Source organism: Punica granatum, chromosome 3 (genome assembly GCF_007655135.1).
Source record: "Punica granatum isolate Tunisia-2019 chromosome 3, ASM765513v2, whole genome shotgun sequence".
Taxonomy (NCBI): Eukaryota; Viridiplantae; Streptophyta; class Magnoliopsida; order Myrtales; family Lythraceae; genus Punica; species Punica granatum.
The window spans coordinates 33,168,337-33,187,684 of NC_045129.1; the positions used below are offsets into that span (position 1 = coordinate 33,168,337).

Consider the following 19,348-nt stretch of genomic DNA (forward strand, 5'->3'; position numbering starts at 1 on the left):
GGGGCATTTCCTTCTTTACTGTTATAGAATTAATTTTGCGCAATGTATGTATATTTTAATTTTTACAGATTTTAGGTGCATTGCATTAATTTTATACTTGTAATGACATGTTAATCTAATTTTATATATGATTAAATAAACTTCAATTGTAAAAAATGAAAATTTTTCATTTTCTCAAATTTAAGTGCTTAAAGAGATAGACTATGTTATCAATATTTATGTGCCGTAACACGACTCTAAATGGATATAGATAGATAGATAAAGAAGATGTAATCTATATCTATTTATACTATTTCAAAAATGAGAAGGAATGACTCCGTCTAACTTTCAATTTCCAAAAATGCTCATAGTATATAATCCTAAATTTTTTTATTTGCGACCACATATTTGATTAATTTTTTTATTAATCATATGATGTTTTTTTACCACTATTAATAATATTTTATTCAATTTTTTGCTCATGAAACCTATACATTTACAAAAGAAAATTAGTGAGTTCCTTCTTGTTCATGGGTTTATTTTGAACATTCTTTTTTTGTTCATTTCAAGGGCATGTAATACCACAAAAGGTGAATTTCTTCTATTTTTTTCCTTAGCAATATATATATATATATATATATATATATATAAACTTGATAACTATAAAATTAATAGGGTTAAAAAGGTAAATGTGTCAATAATGTAGAGTTAGATAGGTCAATGCCTTAATAAATAGTATTTGTAAGGAAAATATAAATTATATATTTTATAATGCATTAAATGCAAAACTTTAATAGAATATTGAAAGAAAATAAATATATGAAAAACTATTTAAATATAATCTTCAACTTTATTTTAAAATAAATAATAATATATAAGTTAAAAAAGATTCAATTTTAGGATTTAAGTAAATAAATATATTCAATTATTTTTTCAAAAAAGTTTCGTTATATCTATATATCTATTAACATGTATAAGTTTCACTCACATGCAGTTAATAGGGGTATATATTAAAAAGATTCAAACTTAAGATTTAAATAATGAAATTAGTCAATTATTTTTAAAAATTGTATGATATACATATGTCAGTCAACATATATAAATTTTACTCCCATGTGGTTAATGGGGGTAAATATTTATGTAATCATCATGATTTATAGTTATTACATAAGCTTCCTATTTCAATTTTTGGATTTACTGAATGTGAGATATTAATTTTGTTGTTTGACATAATATTATAATTAGTTGATTATGAATTCCAATATATTGTACATTTCTTTTAACATTTTTTAGTTAAATACATTTCAAAGAATCACATTTCTCGATGCACATAAATAAAAAGTGTAAAAATTGAATTAATTTTCAATATTAAATGGAATATGGTCAATTATTTTAAAATTTTCATCATATCTATACCTCTATCGACATATGTAATTTTTCTCCTATGCGGTTAGTGAGGGTAAATATTTATATAATGATAAACTTAATCAAAGAGATCTTTAGAATTCCCAGTGACGTTGCCCAATAATAGCACGTCACTTGTCGTATTATGCTCGGTGGAAATTTTAAAAGGTCATTTCACCATAAATTATTTAATTTTACATGACATCTTTCGGTGAGTTGATTCGATTTTTATAATTATATATAGAAGACATGTAGCTAAACTCTGTAAAAGTTACAAAACTAATTCACTTTTCAAACACATATAACTGATATCCTTAAAATATGTGGCCTTCCCAACCTAATTGATGGAATTTTTTCGATATTTTTTGCCGTCTAATGTGAGAAAATACAAAAAGAGTCGCAATTGCAACGCATGAATAAATATACTTATTAACATACATATAGGTAGTGGAATCATGAATTAGCCCATGTGTCGATAATTATTTTCTGCTCATTTTCCTAATTAAATATAGCTCAAGGGATAACAAAAAGAATTATCCTTTTGTTTGAATTTGGATAATTTGGGTGAGAAAGATCAATAAAACTCTTCCACCATTCAAATCCATGACACACTACCAGCGAGCTAATAATTCTATCAATGTGTTTCTCGAACACATGGTAAAATAATTAAGGTTACCGAAAATCTTATCGCAATAATTTAAAAGGAGGGCACGAAGAAAGGGAAATAAATGTTTGCGTTCACTTGTCAAGGGTGCAATTCGTAGCTCATGGGGGCGCGAGGATACTAACTCGATGCTCATCTCAATGTTCCGGGGCTAACCTTCTCAAGATTGACGAGCCATTCCATATAAGTATCGAGGTTAGACTAAAGATATTCCGAACATGTACTTATAAATGCCGATACCCATGTTTGTTCGCGTACATTTTAGAAAAGCAATACGCATATATCATAGCAACATCGTATAGATGCCCCCCACTCCCTCGAACCGTAGAGGCTCTTGTAAACAAGCTATATAAGGAAATTAGGAAATGGCAAACGAAACAATTGCAGGGTAAGGTCCAATTCAGAGCATCTTCCAAGATGCTTCGTGGATCCTTTTTGTACATTATACATTATATTATATTATACACTTCTCGTGTTACGACACGTGGCACGGACACTGTCGTCTCTCCGTGGGCCAAATGCACGTGCGTTATTTTGGGCTTACTTATACTTAGGATTAGAAATTAATTTTAGATAATAACGAATTTGTCTGGACTTGTGTTGTGGGCTATGTTGTTGTTCTAATTGAGTGATTGATTTTGCTTGTGCTTTTAGCATAAACCAAAGACCACTATCCCACGCAAAAAGTAAAATCATTTGGAGATTGTCCCACCATTTTGCCCTTTGATGATTGATAATATAAAATTCCTTACATATTTATTTTTGTATATATGCTCAACTATTATAAATATGTAGCAAGAGAATTCCCCTAAAATAAAAAGATTTTTTTTTTGGTGTGGCGTATCTTTTTGACATCCATTGAATGACCCTCTTTAAAAAAATCAATAGCCCATTTTTAAGCTTGTATAAATGCAATTTTCATAAATGTGAACATCATTTTGAAGTGCAATGGAGATTGAATAAGTGTTTTTTAAGTGGAATTTAAGAAGAAAACATATCTGGTAAATTAATTCAAAATAATGATTTGGCTAATTTTAATGATTGAAAATGTAATTTTCTCCAACAGAATAATAACTGTTTATGAAAATTATTTTTTCTTATTCTTTATCTTAAGCATCAATTTTATTTCAGAAATTTTAAATTATTATTTCCTTAACGTTTTATCTTATTATAAAATTAGTACTTATTTGTCAATAGTTATAATTCAGCACTTTACATCGACAATGACGCTCCTAAACCAAGCCCAAACAAATGGTTCTCTTTACATGAATATCCTTACAAAGAGATAAAATGTTAATTACATTGACTTAGTACGGCTGCTATGAATTATCATGAATCCATGGTGAGAGTATTATTTGTTTCAGCTGTCTTCAGATTTTTTTCGTTATATTTTTTTGAAAATACAATATGAATTCTATCCCAACTACAAAATTCCACATCAATTATCGAGCAATTCTTCAAAAAATCGGAAAGAATGAAAAGATAAACAAGTATATGGAAATTTGCAAGGTCCACAATGCATTATCTTCAACCAAAAATATTTTTTTAGCAATATATTTTTGACCACATATAATGATCTTCATTAATTAATGATAATGACAAAAAAATGTATTATAAATGGGCCCTTTTCAATTTCTGATTTCACACGTTGTATTTTTCGTCGGCTGAATGTATGTACATATACATATATACACGTACATACAGGCACGGAACAGAGTCAACAGACATACATCGTTGATTGAGATTTCTCTCTCTGCCCGCCCAACCTATCATTTGCCAGCTACAGGCGCAGCAACAGGGCGGCCCTCAAGCAGGCTGGAGACCCGACCCGCATCATCATCAGTCAATCCATCATCGATCCCCAGTCCCTTGCACGCCATAGACGACCACTCCGATGACCCCTGAGAACCCATCTGCGGGACAAAGTTTCCGATGAGGAGGCGGCCAAGAAGAGTAAGAAGAAGAAAGAGAGTGGCCACAAGGTGACGGGACAAAAACAAACATGGGCTTCTCCACGGACAACATCACCGGCGTTGTCTTGGCCCTGCTCTCCAGCGGGTTCATCGGCGCCAGCTTCATCATCAAGAAGAAGGGCCTCCGCCGTGCCGCTGCTGCTTCCGGCGTCAGAGCCGGTAAAAATTCGTTTCGTCTTTGCCCTTCCCGATATATTCTGGGTGTGACGGGCTCTCCTCTGAATTTTTTTTTTCGGTGTGTTGTCTTGCAGGTGTCGGTGGTTTCTCGTACCTCTTGGAGCCTCTCTGGTGGTTGGGCATGGTGACAAGTAAGCTCTCTGGGGTTCTTTGTCTGCCTCTGTCAATCATTAGCACGGGAAAATGCTAAATTGGGTTTAGAATTGTGGGTGTTTCTTGACGTTGTTATCTTTTTCTTGCTGGGATTTTCTTATTTCTTCTTGCTTCAGTTTCTGTTCAGTTGCTTGATTTTGATTACATTGGAAGTTGGAATTTTTATCTCTTGTTTGATTACGTCCAATAAATTGTCTGCTGACTGTCTGCAGAATCACTTCTGCTGTCTAAATTTCTGATGTAGTGATTGTCGGGGAGGTCGCAAATTTCGTGGCATATGCATTCGCCCCAGCAGTTCTTGTTACCCCTCTTGGTGCCTTGAGTATCATTGTCAGGTGTAATTTCTTTGAGTCTACTCTATCAATTCATTCATTTCTTTCCTTATTTATTTTGATTCGTTCAATTTAATGACCTCCGGTTTGCTGTTCTTCAGTGCCGTTCTTGCTCACTTCATCTTGAAGGAAAGGCTACACAAGCTCGGGATGTTGGGCTGCTTGATGTGCATCGCTGGCTCCGTGATAATCGTAATTCACGCACCACAAGAGCGTCCTATAACTTCAGTTAAAGAGATCTGGGTTATGGCGACTCAACCAGGTAAAGTTTTCTTCCTCAGGTATCTCATTTCAATACTGTCAGTTAGGTTCCCATGGGAATGACGATGAAAGGAAAGAGGTCATCACCGTACAAGACTATCTAAGGTCTACATGGTAGTTTCATTCTCTAAAGTTTCATCTCTTTGGACAGGACGTGAGATTAGTTATTACCCTTATTGATGTTCAACATTCTTTTGCCCCGTCTGTTCCGTTTCAGCTTTCCTTCTCTACGTGGGGTCCGTTGTTCTGTTGGTCTTCATTCTCATCTTCCATTTTAGTCCACGATGTGGCCACACAAACGTGATGGTTTTCACTGGCATTTGCTCGTTAATGGGCTCCCTTACGGTAAATCATATCCCCAAATTGTTCATTGGTCAGATTCCATTGGATTTACACCATACTAGAAAAAAACAGTGTTATAAGTTTCTGAAGTATTTAGTGAAGCAAAAAGTATTAGAGGTATTGGTGAATCTTTACCCTTTTAAGTTTTAAATTTTTCATGCAAAAAGGAAAGAAGTGGACATGCCACCATACTTTAGCCCGATGCTGTATTTATCTTAACTCTTTGTGACCATTATGCAGGTGATGAGTGTTAAAGCCCTGGGAACTTCATTGAGATTGACTTTCGAAGGGAGAAACCAGTTGATATACCTGGAGACTTGGTTCTTCATGTTGGTTGTAGCTACTTGCGTCATCACGCAGATGAATTATCTTAACAAGGTCACTAAGTTAAATTTTGCATGGGTTTATCAGCTCCATTTTCCTCATCTATCAGGCAATTTTCATCATTTTCATGAAATAGTGCAGAAAAACTGGTTCTTGCCCTCCTTTTTCTTCTTATTTTCTTGACACCTTCCACTCCTTTATACTTTCGTATGCATGAATCTGCTCTTGAAATTGTTTTCATCAACGGGCCTTCGACGAGTTACGTCTTCCGGCCTGCTGTTCTCCAGTGATACCAAGCTCACTAATTAGTCAGAAAGAGAACTATTTTTTGTTTCTTGAGATACGAGGTTTCTTCTTTTATCAAAAAAGAGAGAAGACCCGCTTTATGAACCCAGTTGCCATTTGAAGTATATGCAAAGTTGTTGCTGATCTTGTTGGACTGCTTCCTTTTGCATTTATATGATGCATCATGACTTCCTATGTTTCAGGCGCTCGACACGTTCAACACAGCAATTGTGTCACCAATATATTATGTCATGTTCACGACTCTGACCATTCTTGCCAGTGTTATAATGTTCAAGGTATAAAATCTATACCATTGTAGCTGTTTGTTTTCCTACTATTTTCCCTTTCTTAATTTTCCTAATAGAAGTAGCATCAGTAGCTTATCTCTGCTACAAAAGGATAACTTAACTTGCTCGACTATAAAGCCTTGCCTCTGCCAAAAGTGCTTTCTTAATAAATCAGCGGGAACCATACCTCATTAATACAACATGCAACTAATAGGATTTTCATTCGTGTTGTAGGAACCACTTTATACTTTTTATTAATTTAACCCAGATCTAATGTACAAGGGAAGTGAACTAGGGCCTTGTTGCATTGTTCCGATGAACATTAAAAACATAAAACTGATCTAGTCACATATTCACGATAGACAAATCCGGATGTTTTGGATTCAGGATTGGGATGGACAGAGTGGGGGAAGCATCGCATCAGAAATATGTGGCTTCATCGTTGTGCTGTCTGGTACCATCTTGTTGCATTCAACAAAAGACTACGAAAGGAACTCGTCGTTCAGAGGTTCGAGATGGATTTCCTTTTTCTTCTTCTTCTTCTTCTTCTTCTTCTTCTTCTTTTGGTTTTAACTTGCAGACTGCTTTTGATATATTTAATTTATAATTTTTATGGATTTTAACTGCTGAATGTTGTGCGAATAAATGCAGGAAGTCATACACCTCTTTCTCCTTCCTTATCTGCCCGCCTGTTTAGTGGAAATGGAGACTCTAAATACGATGAAGAAGCTCCTTCAAGTGAGCAGCTTTCTTCAAGGAAACAAGAGCCATACTAGTATTTCCGAGGGAAAAAAATCCGGAAACTGAGAATTGGACAATTTATGGAGAAGTCTTCCCTCTATGGCTTTCCCTGCACAAATCCTGGACGAGATCAGAAGACTGGCTTCACAATTTGGTAATGGGGGAGTTGTCGATAAGAGCAGTACTGGCTTCAGATCATATCGTCAATTCTGCTTTGGGAATGAGTAAATAACATTTAGCCTTCATTGTGAATATTTGTTATAGTCGAGCCGATCATACGAGGAAGGTTTCTAGAAGGAGCCCCTGAAAAAGGGGATCGATTTGATACAGAAATTAAGGGAGTGCATAGCTTAGTGTGCTCTGTATTTGTGTTTCTGTGGCCTTAGTGTGCTTTCTATATGGTGGGCGTGCTTTCTATATGGTGGGCATGCTTTCTTCAATTCTTTCGATGTCCATAGCAATGGAAAAGAATGAACCAATGATCAATGTCTCTTGCTGTGAATGGTTTGTCAAATAGTTTTCACTGATTCAGTAGTCTGCTTCTTGTTTCGTATTTCCCTCTAATTGAGGAACACGAAATTTGTTCGTTCTTCTTGGAATTCGTCCTGTGAATGAGAATAAGCAGTAATTAAGATATAAAAGCTTTAAAAGGGGGGTGGTTTGTTTCAGTCATGTATACATGCTAAACTCCACCGAAGCGAATGGTTGACGCAGTGTGCGGCGAGTACCTGTGTTTACCATCAACGAAAGAATCCGTGGAGAACACTAAAAATTCATGCTGTCTGTCTGATTGATCTTACCGGATTTAGTCATCTGATAATTTTTTAGGGTGGAATGTTTATTCGATCTGTAATTTCCATCGAAACTACATTACATCAACGAAAGGAAATCACCAATTCCAAGTGAGAGGAGCAGATAGAAATCACAGAGAAATATCTCTGCTATGCCCTGATTGAGATCAATGAAATTCAGTAGACAACCTCCAACAGTTTCGTCCTCTGCTGATGGTCGAGATCTGGAGTGTTTTTCAAGATGTTTACTTCTACCATGATCAAGCAGTGGAATTCCTATGCATCGTCTTTGTTCTATATCCCAGGCTCAGCCAGTTGACATTGTCAGTACATCTCAATTTTAGAACACCGAAAGATTCATATACGAGGTAACCGAGCTCAGAAGGTTATGAAAGTTCACGGCAAGAAGAGGTGTAGCAGGTTTGATAGCCAAAGATTCTAGCGGCGAAAGGTACACTTTACTGAAAAGAGTTATCCTTGCCTTCATAATCATAACAAGATTATCGAGATAAGCAGTTAGGGAAAGAGAGATCGAAAGCAGAACATTATATGCCTCGGCTTTGCGAGGCGGCTGTATAGAAGATATAGTCGATTTGTATGAATGTCGAGCAAGTTTCTGGGTAATGATCGATGTTGGAATCTTCAGGGGCATTTGGGTCCGCCGCTCTTGGTCTTCCAGTTGTTGTAGCAGGGGCAGACCTGTTTGTTTCCGTAGGTCCCGGGAGGCACGCAGAGGCACTTCGCGCAGCATTTCTGGCAGAAGAACATGCACGGCTTCTTGTATGAGGTCGCTGAGCACCTGTGAGTGCATCTCGGAGCACAATCTGCACCGGCACGAGAGATATATCCAGAAAGTAAGTACACCTAAAGATCTTGTTATATGCGTTGCAAGATATAAAAGATTCCGACTTCGAGCTCTTTCCTAACCTTGAGGATGGAGGCTGCCTTCAGAGACACCGTACTGCAATATCACCGAAAAAGTCGAGAAAACCTTAGTCAGAAAATGTATGTTGTGGTCCCGGTTGACGAAAAATCCCCCAACGATGAAGAGGCTTACCATCTGGTCTTCACGTCGTCCTTGCAGCTGAAACTCGGCAACGGTTGCGTCCAAGCCCGAGGCCTACAGAAACATTGAATCTTTTCTTAGATCATATTTAAAACAATTATTTGTTTCCAAAAGTCCTCGAGACGGATTTAACGGGGTTCGACCATAGCTCCTCAGGCCGAGTCCGTACCTTGGTTTCTCCCACCAGAAGAACGAGCAGGAATGCGGCGCTGAGGATGAGAAGGCTTGCTAGTTTAGCCATGGCAGTAGCTCAAAAGGACAGAAGGAAGATGATGGAGTGAATTGGTGATGGTAGTAGGAAGAGATGAATTGGTATTTATAGACTGCCGGCAGTGGATGGATGTGTCTTCTTTGTCCCAACTTGCTGACACTTTGGTGTTTAATGCATGTTGGTTGCTTGTTGCCCTCACAACATATTTCCCCATTTCCCTCTTCGTTTTTCTGCTTTTTCCCCTCTTTTTCAGTTGAGCAGCATTTGCTCTGTCTCCTCATCTCACACGATACCGAGATCGAACGATCGTCTAAGGCCGTATGAATTTGGAGACGAATGGACAGGATCGGGAATGGCACGTGCGGAGTACCGCATGGGGTACAATGATTCCAAATCTCAAATCCGGGGAATAAAGCGAAAGAGTTGGCCTCATTGAGGGTGCCTATCTATTCAGCCATGTGCATGGGATAAGCAACTAGGGACATTGAAAGAGTGGGCCAATTTTACATGTTCATCCCCCATGCCTTTCTCCTCCTTTCTTGTGACTGAATGAGTCATGAAAATGAGGGTCCCTCCATGTGGCCTATGCAGCAAAATGGAAAGTACAGAGGACAAAGGTATTCATTGCCTCTCCGCCCCCAACTTGCTCTACCCATCTATATGTTAGAAATTTGGTGCAAATTCAATTCAACTCAACTCAACTCAATTCAGCTCACTTTCATTCGACCCCGTGAACAACAACTCAGGTAAAGGTGGTCTTAGATGACACCGGAGATATACCCCGCTTTCTGTACGAAAATATTACATTGGAATTCTTAGTAATATCAAGTTCTGCGCTCTATCCGTATGGAGTGAGTATTGCAGATAATTTAGTTCTATTCAGTTCCATCTTGTACTATAAGCCATGAATTCTTCGATGTCTACCTCGTCACTTCAGTCAAGTTATCTCCTGTATTATTGTCAACATTCCAAGGCAGGCAAAGGCCATGCATGAGCGAATATCAGTCTTGATTATCTTGTCATCTCACTGAAATAATTAGAAGTAACCAAAAAAAAAAAGAATTGTCAGTAATTGTGGTCCAGCTCATAAAAAATTAGGCCCAGGCCCACTTCCTGAGGACCTTATGGATGGGCCCTTAATAATTGGGCCGGGCCGGACTGGTTCTGTTAGGGCTTGAAGTACAGTCCGGTTGTTATTGTCTTCTTCAACCTGTCAGCCATAAACCCTGAAAATCCCGCTCTGAGCTTTGCTGAATTACTTCTCTGTGTGTCTCTCTACCTCTGGGCGTAGCTCCGGCGAAGTTTTCCGTCAACCGGCATCGAATAGCGCGGAGAACATGAGCAGCTGGAGGAGCCTCCTCCTGCGCATCGGTGACAAGTGCCCCGAGTACAACAGCTCCGATCCTAAGGAACACATCGTCAGTCCCTTTCTCCCCCTGACTCTCTCTCTATTTCGCCCTCCATTTCTGCGTCTTTTCTCTGCAGAGTTTGCGTAGTTGTCACCTCACATGTAGCTGAGCTCGGAGCTCTCATGAGCTCCTGATTAGTTAGAAAACCTAGCTCGCGTGAATACGCTCCACTAGGTGTTTATTGTATAGCTGCTTACTTTATTCGCGTCCTGAATTGGCAGGAGACTTGCTTCGCTGCGCTTCGGCGAGAGCTTGAGCATTCACCAGATGAACTTTTGGCGGTAAATCTTCACTCAATTTTATATTGCTTGCTTACAAAAGAATGCATAATTGAATGGAATCACGGAATTGAAACTAATTATCCTCTCGTCTTTGCAGTTCCTTCTGCAATGTGCGGAGCAATTGCCTCACAAGATTCCTCTATACGGTACAGTGGTATGGTATCTTTTACATCTTTTCACACTTCTGGTTCATCCCTGTTGGATTTCTTTGTGTTGTGAACGAGAAATGTATGAAGTGACACATGACCTTGTTTTGTTCTCGCTTCTAAATTTTTATCAACAGGTCGGGCTCTTGAATTTGGAAAACGAGGAGTTTGTTAAGAAATTAGTGGAGACAACTCAGACAAATTTTCAGGTAAGCAATTTCCACTAATAGAAATGTTGCTGCACCTTACATTTCTCCAGTATTCAAGGTCAACATTGATATAGAAATTGTTCGCTCGTCAAGCAGAATTTACTTCTGTATTTGATCCTATTAACTGTTGTGGTAGCAGAATAGGATGGCTTCGTATGTATAGAGGATTCGGATGTTAGCTTTCCAGAGAGATGGATAAGAGCTTATAGTTTTGGCACATTAGGGAGCAAAGATTAGCTTGCACGAGTTCTTGGACATGATTGGCTCGCTTTTATGCTCTTGAAGCCCTACTAAGTTCTATATGAGTTTTAGTTCTGTGTTATATATGTATATTTGATCGTACTGGCAATTACTGAGTGTCCTTTTGGATCAATCAAATATTGTCTTTATCCTTCAAGGGAAAAAAGAAAAGGTGTGATTGTGATGTGCACCAATAACAAAATAGATACTGCTAATCAAGTTAGAGCTCTGGGTTTTAATGATATTGATTAGACCTATCAAATTGACTGAATTTCTGCCTTCCTCCCCCACCCCATAAATCTCTTATTTTTGTGCCACGTAAAATTGACCGATGGTCTTAATATTGATGGATGTCTTTTATTGGAATTAGATGATATGTAGTGTTTTTTCATTGAATAATAACAGCTAATTCATTTTAGGCAGCTCTGTTTTTTTACTTTGTTTTTGGATTATTTCAGGATGCATTAGATTCTGGAAATTGCGACAGGATTCGTATTTTGATGCGGTTTCTGACTGTATTGGTATGTATATTTCCATCTTGAATAGACTCTTAATCTGGCTTTGTCTTGTTAATCACAGGCTAAGAAGAAATACTTAAAAAAAACTTGTTGGAAGTTCTGTTTTGCTGTATAACCATTTCTTTGTTTTGGTTGGGGATTTGGGGGGAGTGTGTGGAGGGAATTACCAATATATAACACTACCCACACAATTTTTTTGACAATACTGAACATGCTGTTTCCAGTGAAAAAGGGATGGTTGGAGTTGTCAAAAATGCCTCTTTGTAAGAACGGCATTTAAGTTACATTTACCAAATGAGCTTCTGGCAACGAAACAAACCCCAAAAGAATCTTCCAGCGGCATAGTCTGTCCATTGTGGGTTCTTCATCTGTTTCCTGTGGGATAATATCCGCCAAAGATTATTAAAAACTTAGTAATTTTTCATATCACAGATGTGCAGTAAAGTATTACAACCAAGTTCGCTGGTAGTGGTTTTCGAATCATTACTATCCTCAGCGGCTACTACTGTGGATGAGGAGAAAGGAAATCCCTCTTGGCAGGCACAAGCTGACTTCTACATAAGATGTATTTTATCTTGTCTCCCATGGGGAGGAGCTGAACTTCTGGAGGTACATAAAACTTTGTGCCTTGACTGATTTCATATTCAACTTCAGATTTATGCCATGAGTTTTCTTTATACAAGATAGGGATCCTATTACACATGATTAGCTGATTTTTTCGTGAAATGTTGCATTCATGCCTCAGAAAGAGCATTAAGACAAGAACATTTGATCATTCTGGTTCAAATATTGCACAGTTATGTTGGTTCCTGTTAAGCTCGATTAGCTTGGCTTTGCTTTTAGTATCACAATTGGTTAACCTTGAAATTCGATTTCTGTCAATCTTCAAGTGGAAGGGTGTGTAGACCGGAAGCTAGACGATCCTCTAGGCCATTAATTCAGTAATTTGTTTCTGCCGTTTACATGTTTTTCAGTATTTCCTTGCATTAATATCCTCTGGTTTCTTGATTTAGACCATTTTGTATTGATTATAGAGGCCTTGGAAATCGTGCTCTTGCTTGTGCCTCTATCTGATTCTCACTTAGGTATCTTTGCATGCAGCAAGTTCCAGAGGAAATTGAGAGAGTCATGGTTGGCATAGAAGCCTATATGAGCATCAGAAAACATGTATCAGATGAAGGTTTATGCTTTTTCGAGGCTGAGGATGAAAATGAGGAAGCACTTAAGGAGAAAGTACATTCACTGTCCTGTTCCTTGAGATACACTTGTTAACATTTTGAATTTAAATTCCGGATCTAATGAATTTTGTCCACAGAGATTTGTTGCTATGGCTCTCTGAATGGGCCCAGAAGTGTATTATTATGGTCTGGTACTTAACAGGCAACAACAGATCTTATAGAGTCTACAGTGGCACATTTGTTAGTTTCATTTAGTAATGCAGTTCTGCATAAGACTGGTTAAAAGGAAATTTTGGATTTAATAGTTTTCCTTGCTATTAGGAAAAGTAATCTGATAGATGATAGCATAACTGGCAAGCCTCTTTTTCCATGCTAGTAATGGATTGTAAGCATGAAGCAAGAATTAGTTTACAACGTAGAAAGAAGACCGGAAATTACAAAGAGAGATTCTTCTGCAGATGCCTCATTTGGAAAAGTATTTTCACTAGGTTGCAACATATAGTTGTCTGTGGAATTGATTCATTTCTTTCTTGGGAATTGTGTCGTTTGTCAGAGTGATAAGCAATGGAAATTTTCTCATTTATTGTTTGTGTGATTGATATTGAATACTGATTTGCTGTTGATGCATAACTTTGTTTTATTATTTAATGTTATTAAAAGTTGGATCTTCAAGTTCCATAACTGGGGTACAACCTGTGATTTTTTTTCTTTTCAGGATTTCCTGGAAGATTTGTGGGATCGCATTCAAATACTCTCCAGTAATGGATGGAAACTTGAGAGCGGTAACATTCTTTTTCACTATATTTATTTCGCAGCTCATTTGATTAGACATATGTTTCCCTTTTCCTTTGTTTTTTCTGATAGCTTTTGGAGGCAATGCACGTGAAACAGCTGAATTACCTTTTAATTTGATTCAATAATTTTAGTTATGATTTTTGAATTCTGAGATTATATTTCTTATCTAATTCAAAAAAGGTATTAAAGCACGATTCTTAAGTCGGAGATGTTTCAAATCATTTCTATCACCAAACAAGAACTGTCACATGAACTGATTGTAATTTTGTCTAAACTATTAGTGTGTTTTTGAGTCAAATAAAAAATAAAAAACCTGTTGCAAACACAATTTTATCTGGTCTTAGAATGCTGGTAATTGTCAAACAATTGTTTCTTTCACCTGGTTGAGATTACTGTCTTTTAACACTAAGTCTTTATATTGATTGCGGCCTTTTTCTCTTTCTGTTTGATAGTTCCAAGACCTCACCTTTCATTTGAGGCTCAGCTGGTCGCTGGAAAGTCCCATGAAATCAACCCTCTTGCCACGTCTTCACAACCCAATCTGCCTTCTTCAACACTTTCAGAGGCCAATTACGGGAAACAAAAGCATGAAGCAGAATTGAGATATCCTCAAAGAATACGGAGGCTTAATATATTTCCACCAAATAAAGCTGAGGTACATTAACTACTTAGTACTAGTGAGTTTGAACAGGGGTTGGTCGGACCCTTCTTTTAGTTTTCTCTTTATAAAATTTAAGACTTTCTCTGAGCATATGTTTTGCATTTAATCAACGTTATCCATGGTGACTTCCTGGGTCTTTATCTATTTCATAAGTTGTACTTAACAGGCAGCTGGCTTTTCACATTTTATGATTTTGCAAGAAAAAGATTACCTAAAAAGGGGAGAAACCTAGCATCATATAACCAGTTGTCGTTTTGTTTGTGCTACTCTTCTTCCACTCGTGTATGTTTCTTGTTACTCTTGGGGTGTAATATGTAAAATAGCTGACGTACTTCTTGGTTGTCATGTTCCCTTTTGCATAGTCATGTATTTCTTTTACGGAATTAAAATGCCAATTCGCTCCTATGATACCTCTAGTATTTGAAAAATTAGCTACCAGTTGCTAGTTTACTAATGACAACTTTTGATGTGCCCTTTAATTTTTATTTTTCTCTCTTTCACTCTGATACTCATTATTTTGAAGTGTAAACTTACTTTCTGGTTTGCAGGATCTTCAACCAATAGATCGGTTCATTGTGGAAGAGTATCTGTTGGACGTGCTATTCTACTTTAATGGATGGTTTGTAAACTCTCGTTCTATCTTCGCTTTAGTTTGATCCTTTTTTCCTTTGTTAGTGACTGTCCCAGTGAGTTTGTCCCTTTTTATTGATGCACATTAATTAATAAGACAATCAATTGCCACTATTTTTTTTTTCTTTTCAGTTTTTAGTCAACTCAAGTCCTATGTAATATTTGACCTGGCTATAGTTAAGGTGATTATGAATTTGATTTATTTTTCGTAATCAATGAATGATATTTTCGAGCTGTCACATCTTATTTGGTCTCGCAGATTTGGATTTGCAAAGACTTGAACTACTGTTTTGTAATTGATACTTATAGATCTTTGTAATACAAGTTTCTCGATTAATTCAATTGGAAGCCTTCTTCATTGCCATGTGTGCAATCTGTATAATTATTAATATAATCTTTTGTTGGTGAATGGGGTCCTTATATCTTGCAAGAGACCAAAATAATGTTAAGAAGTGCTGTTGTCAGATTGCTGACCGTTTAGTAGACAGATAGATGATGTGGCATCTTTTCTATAATTTCCAAGGAAATAAACTGTCCCCGGTATTTTTTGGACTTACTTTTATTGATTTTTGTTTATTGATTTATGCAAAGCTAGTCGAAAGGAATGTGCTTCTTTCATGGTTGGTCTGCCTGTCCCCTTCAGATATGAGTATATCATGGCAGAGACAATATTCTCTCAGGTATGATGAATTGAGATGCTTCTCTTCTTCTCTTGTTGGCTAATTTTCATTCAAAGCTTTTAATCCTGTTTCTTTTGTATGTTTTTGTGGTTTTTTGCTGTTGCAGTTACTCTTGCTACCTCATCCCCCATTTAAGCCAATGTATTACACTCTGGTCATAATTGACCTATGTAAGGTATGTATGAGACCAGACTTTTTCCCCTAAGTAAAGGATGCAGTAGTTTTGTCTTGTGAGAGTGCACGAGTACAGATTTCTGATATAAGACTTCACTCATAAGGCTCTTCCTGGAGCCTTCCCTGCAGTTGTAGCTGGTGCAGTTCGTGCTTTATTTGACAGGATTGCCGATTTGGATATGGAATGCCGGACACGACTCATTCTTTGGTTTTCTCACCACCTGTAAGTTCGCATAATAGGAGTAACATCTTAAAAAAAAAAAAAAAGCTTTATATTTAGCCTTTTCACTTAACGCTAAATAATAAACATTCATTTTGCTGTCTTATATTCAACTGCATCCCATTTTTGGCTCGGGCCAGTTTCTAGTCAAAAAGTTTCTCCTGGATTCTATTAGTACCGAAACAGGAGTGACCCTAGATCATGTATACATCATGGGTCAGATAGTCGAAAAGTTTTTATTGAGGCATCGTATATGGCCCATAGTTATGTGGATGATTTGCAGTTGACACTTGCAACAAATATAATCTTTGGAATGGGCTGGTCCTTGGAGCAGTGAATATCTATTTGATTACAATTACTTGGGCGTCTGTTACTTTTTGGAAAAGAGTTCTGACATATCTACTAAATTTGTCAGATCCAACTTCCAGTTTATCTGGCCATGGGAGGAGTGGGCTTTTGTTCTAGACCTTCCCAAGTGGGCTCCCCAGCGAGTCTTTGTCCAGGAGGTGTTGGAGAGGGAGATTCGCTTATCATATTGGGAAAAAATTAAGCAGGTAGCGATTCATTCCGAGCTTGTTTTGATTTGGATTTCGAGAAGGATAGGCTTAAACAAGATGTAGATCTAATTTGAAGATCGAGATGAATCATATCTTTGTATTGATGCCTCTCGCTTTTTGTGTTTTTCTTCTTTTCTTCCCATAGAGTGTTGAGAATGCCCCAGGCCTGGAAGAGTTGCTTCCTCCCAAGGGTAGCCCGAACTTCAAGTACAGCACGGATGGAGAGAGTGAAAAGACTGAAGAGCATTCACTTTCTGCAGAACTCTGCAAAATGGTGAAAGCCCGGCAAACTTCCCGCGAAATAATTTCTTGGGTTGAAAATACTGTCTATCCCACTCATAATTTGGAGATCACTCTTAGAGTGGTCTTACAGACGCTATTAGACATTGGATCCAAAAGTTTCACTCATCTGATAACAATTTTAGAGAGATATGGGCAAGTCATCGCGAAGATTTGTCCCGACGAGGATAGGCAAGTGTTTCTAATAGAGGAAATCTGTTCCTATTGGAAGAATCACGCCCAAATGACAGCCATTGCCATTGATCGAATGATGGGTTACCGGCTTATATCAAATTTGGCCATTGTGAGATGGGTGTTCTCTCCTGTTAATCTCGACCAATTTCATACAACAGATCGTCCGTGGGAGGTAAAGCCACTAAAACTTTCTGTTACTACTGGTTGAAATTCTATCTGAAGCAGGTTTTTTATTAGGAGTGGAATCAGATGCGCAAGTACAGATTATAGAGGCTTAACTATATAAATAGATAAAAGAAGCAAGAGAGTTTCGTATCGTCTGACGAGTACTAATCTGACACAGGGAATGTTGATATCTGAAAGCTGACTGAAAAAGTGCTGGGCTTCTTTTTAAATAAAATCTGAAGCTGTTATGATGGAATTCATATCCTTTTGGCAAATGATAAGAATCTGAAATCAGGGAAGTTTGAAAAGATGAATGAAGAAATTCAGTGCCTCCTGTGGGGTGCAAGTAACTGAATCTGAAATCATAGGATCTTTTTTTCTTTTTCTTTTTTTATTCTTTGATTAATCTGTGAAGATGACGCCATTGTATAACCACCCCTGTAATTACACAAAGGTGGAAACTTTGTCTTTCCTTCTTGTTTGTGGTTATATGATTTTTATTCTTGTCATTTGGTAATGCTCTCTCAATGCAGATACTTAGAAATGCAATCAGCAAGACATATAATCGCATCACCGACCTCAGGAAGGAGATATCGTCTCTTAACACGAGTCTTGTGTCGGCCGAAGAAGCTGCTGCGAAGGCAAAAGCGGAGTTGGAGGCTTCTGAGTCGAAGCTCATGTTAGTTGATGGTGAACCTGCCCTTGGCGAGAACCCGGTTAGAATGAAGCGTTTGAAATCATATGCTGAGAAAACAAAGGAGAAGGAAGAGTCCATTCGTGAGAGTTTAGAGGTCAAGGGGGCCCTGCTTGCTCGAGCGCTCGCTGAAAACGAGGTATATATAGATTTTGGCATTAATTTTCTACATTTCAATATCACTACTATTACTGCTTGAAATTTGGAGATTCTGTTAGCATTTAAATCTTAATGATGGGAGGTCTGCACGAGCATGCTTGGATGGATGTGCTATTTATCGAAATTGTTTGCAGGCCTTGTTCCTAACTTTATATAAAAAGTTCTCAAGTGTGCTGATGGATCGCCTTCCTGACCCGTCGAAAGCCGGAAAATTGAGGGACCTGAAATCCATTCATGCAACTGAAGAAATGGCTGTCGAAACTGAAGAGTCATCGACCATGGAGATGGACGATGAGAGTGGAAAAGCCAAGAAAAGGTATCTCTCGTCCCCACGTCCCCTGCCTTAAGTTCCACTCCATGTCCCTTTTACCCTCCCCTCTCTTACACATGCGATGAGATCTTTAAGCTGTTCGTTTTCTCTACAATTTCAGTCAAACGAATGGTGGGAACGCAAGCACCAGCTATAATGTTGGCGAAAAGGAGCAGTGGTGTTTGTCTACTTTGGGCTATGTGAAGGCCTTCTCGAGGGAATATGCTTCTGAGGTAAATCACTTATTTGTCTTTCTTTGTGCTGCTGCTTCTGGAGTTACTAATATATGTTTCGACAGCTCTTCCTGTTGATGTTCATTTGAGCAAAGCTTTTCCAAGATAATTTATTAAGATCTTTCTGCGGGTGGCTTGGTAACAGTGTTTTTTTTAACTCTGATCAAATGCTTACATGTTCCAATTACCGTGTAATGGCACAGATATGGCCACTTGTTGAGAAGATCGATGCAGAGGTCTTGACGGACAATGCCCACCCACTTTTCCGACTAGCAGTTTATTCTGGTCTAGGTCATCCTCTAAATGGATATTGATCCGATCAATTTTTCCTTTTAATATAACAGACGTGGTTGTAACTCTAGTGCTTTTCCTCTCTTGTAGCTTTAACTTATCCTTTAGATTGTGTAAATGAGAGAATTTAAAGACCGAGAAAAAGGCGAAATATGAGCTTCAAACCAAGTATTATCCCGTATGGCTATGTACCGTCTCTTGTCTCTTGGTGTTCTGGAGCTTCTTTCAGAGTGGCATCAATCAAATATACAAGATTTTACTTAATGGCTATCTCACACGACTTGGTAGAGTAAGCCGCCATTCAGTAAAACCTTAATCGAAAACTCTATGAATG

The 19,348-nt window shown here is 37.8% G+C and overlaps 3 protein-coding genes across 4 annotated transcripts; 2 read left to right on the forward strand and 1 right to left on the reverse strand.

The window, feature by feature from the left end:
• The first annotated feature begins 3,757 nt into the window (after window positions 1-3,757).
• On the forward strand, window positions 3,758-7,456 carry LOC116200377 (probable magnesium transporter NIPA6). Its single transcript, XM_031531226.1, has 9 exons — window positions 3,758-4,179; window positions 4,272-4,328; window positions 4,595-4,685; window positions 4,784-4,944; window positions 5,161-5,288; window positions 5,526-5,663; window positions 6,098-6,190; window positions 6,569-6,689; window positions 6,833-7,456. The coding sequence occupies exons 1-9, from the start codon at window positions 4,050-4,052 to the stop codon at window positions 6,955-6,957; spliced, it is 1,044 nt and encodes a 347-aa protein (XP_031387086.1). The 5' UTR covers window positions 3,758-4,049; the 3' UTR covers window positions 6,958-7,456.
• A 638-nt stretch (window positions 7,457-8,094) lies between these two features.
• LOC116200378 (protein GAST1-like) lies at window positions 8,095-9,208 on the reverse strand. Of its 2 annotated transcripts, XM_031531228.1 has the most exons (4): window positions 8,949-9,208; window positions 8,771-8,833; window positions 8,641-8,674; window positions 8,095-8,537 (listed from the first exon to the last, which is right to left on the reverse strand). In XM_031531228.1, exons 1-4 carry the CDS (start codon window positions 9,018-9,020, stop codon window positions 8,356-8,358), a joined length of 351 nt encoding a protein of 116 aa, XP_031387088.1. In that variant the 5' UTR covers window positions 9,021-9,208; the 3' UTR covers window positions 8,095-8,355. The 2 variants fall into 2 exon arrangements, with proteins under 2 accessions (XP_031387088.1, XP_031387087.1); XM_031531227.1 differs by having other exon boundaries at window positions 8,641-8,833; window positions 8,949-9,192.
• A 1,004-nt stretch (window positions 9,209-10,212) lies between these two features.
• Window positions 10,213-19,217, forward strand: LOC116199776 (nuclear cap-binding protein subunit 1). Its single transcript, XM_031530263.1, has 19 exons — window positions 10,213-10,408; window positions 10,621-10,680; window positions 10,778-10,834; window positions 10,964-11,035; window positions 11,734-11,796; window positions 12,226-12,402; window positions 12,895-13,026; window positions 13,687-13,753; window positions 14,219-14,421; window positions 14,976-15,046; window positions 15,653-15,737; window positions 15,844-15,912; window positions 16,016-16,134; window positions 16,547-16,685; window positions 16,834-17,334; window positions 17,861-18,160; window positions 18,315-18,496; window positions 18,612-18,723; window positions 18,927-19,217. Exons 1-19 carry the CDS (start codon window positions 10,328-10,330, stop codon window positions 19,035-19,037), a joined length of 2,601 nt encoding a protein of 866 aa, XP_031386123.1. The 5' UTR covers window positions 10,213-10,327; the 3' UTR covers window positions 19,038-19,217.
• Window positions 19,218-19,348: the final 131 nt, after the last annotated feature.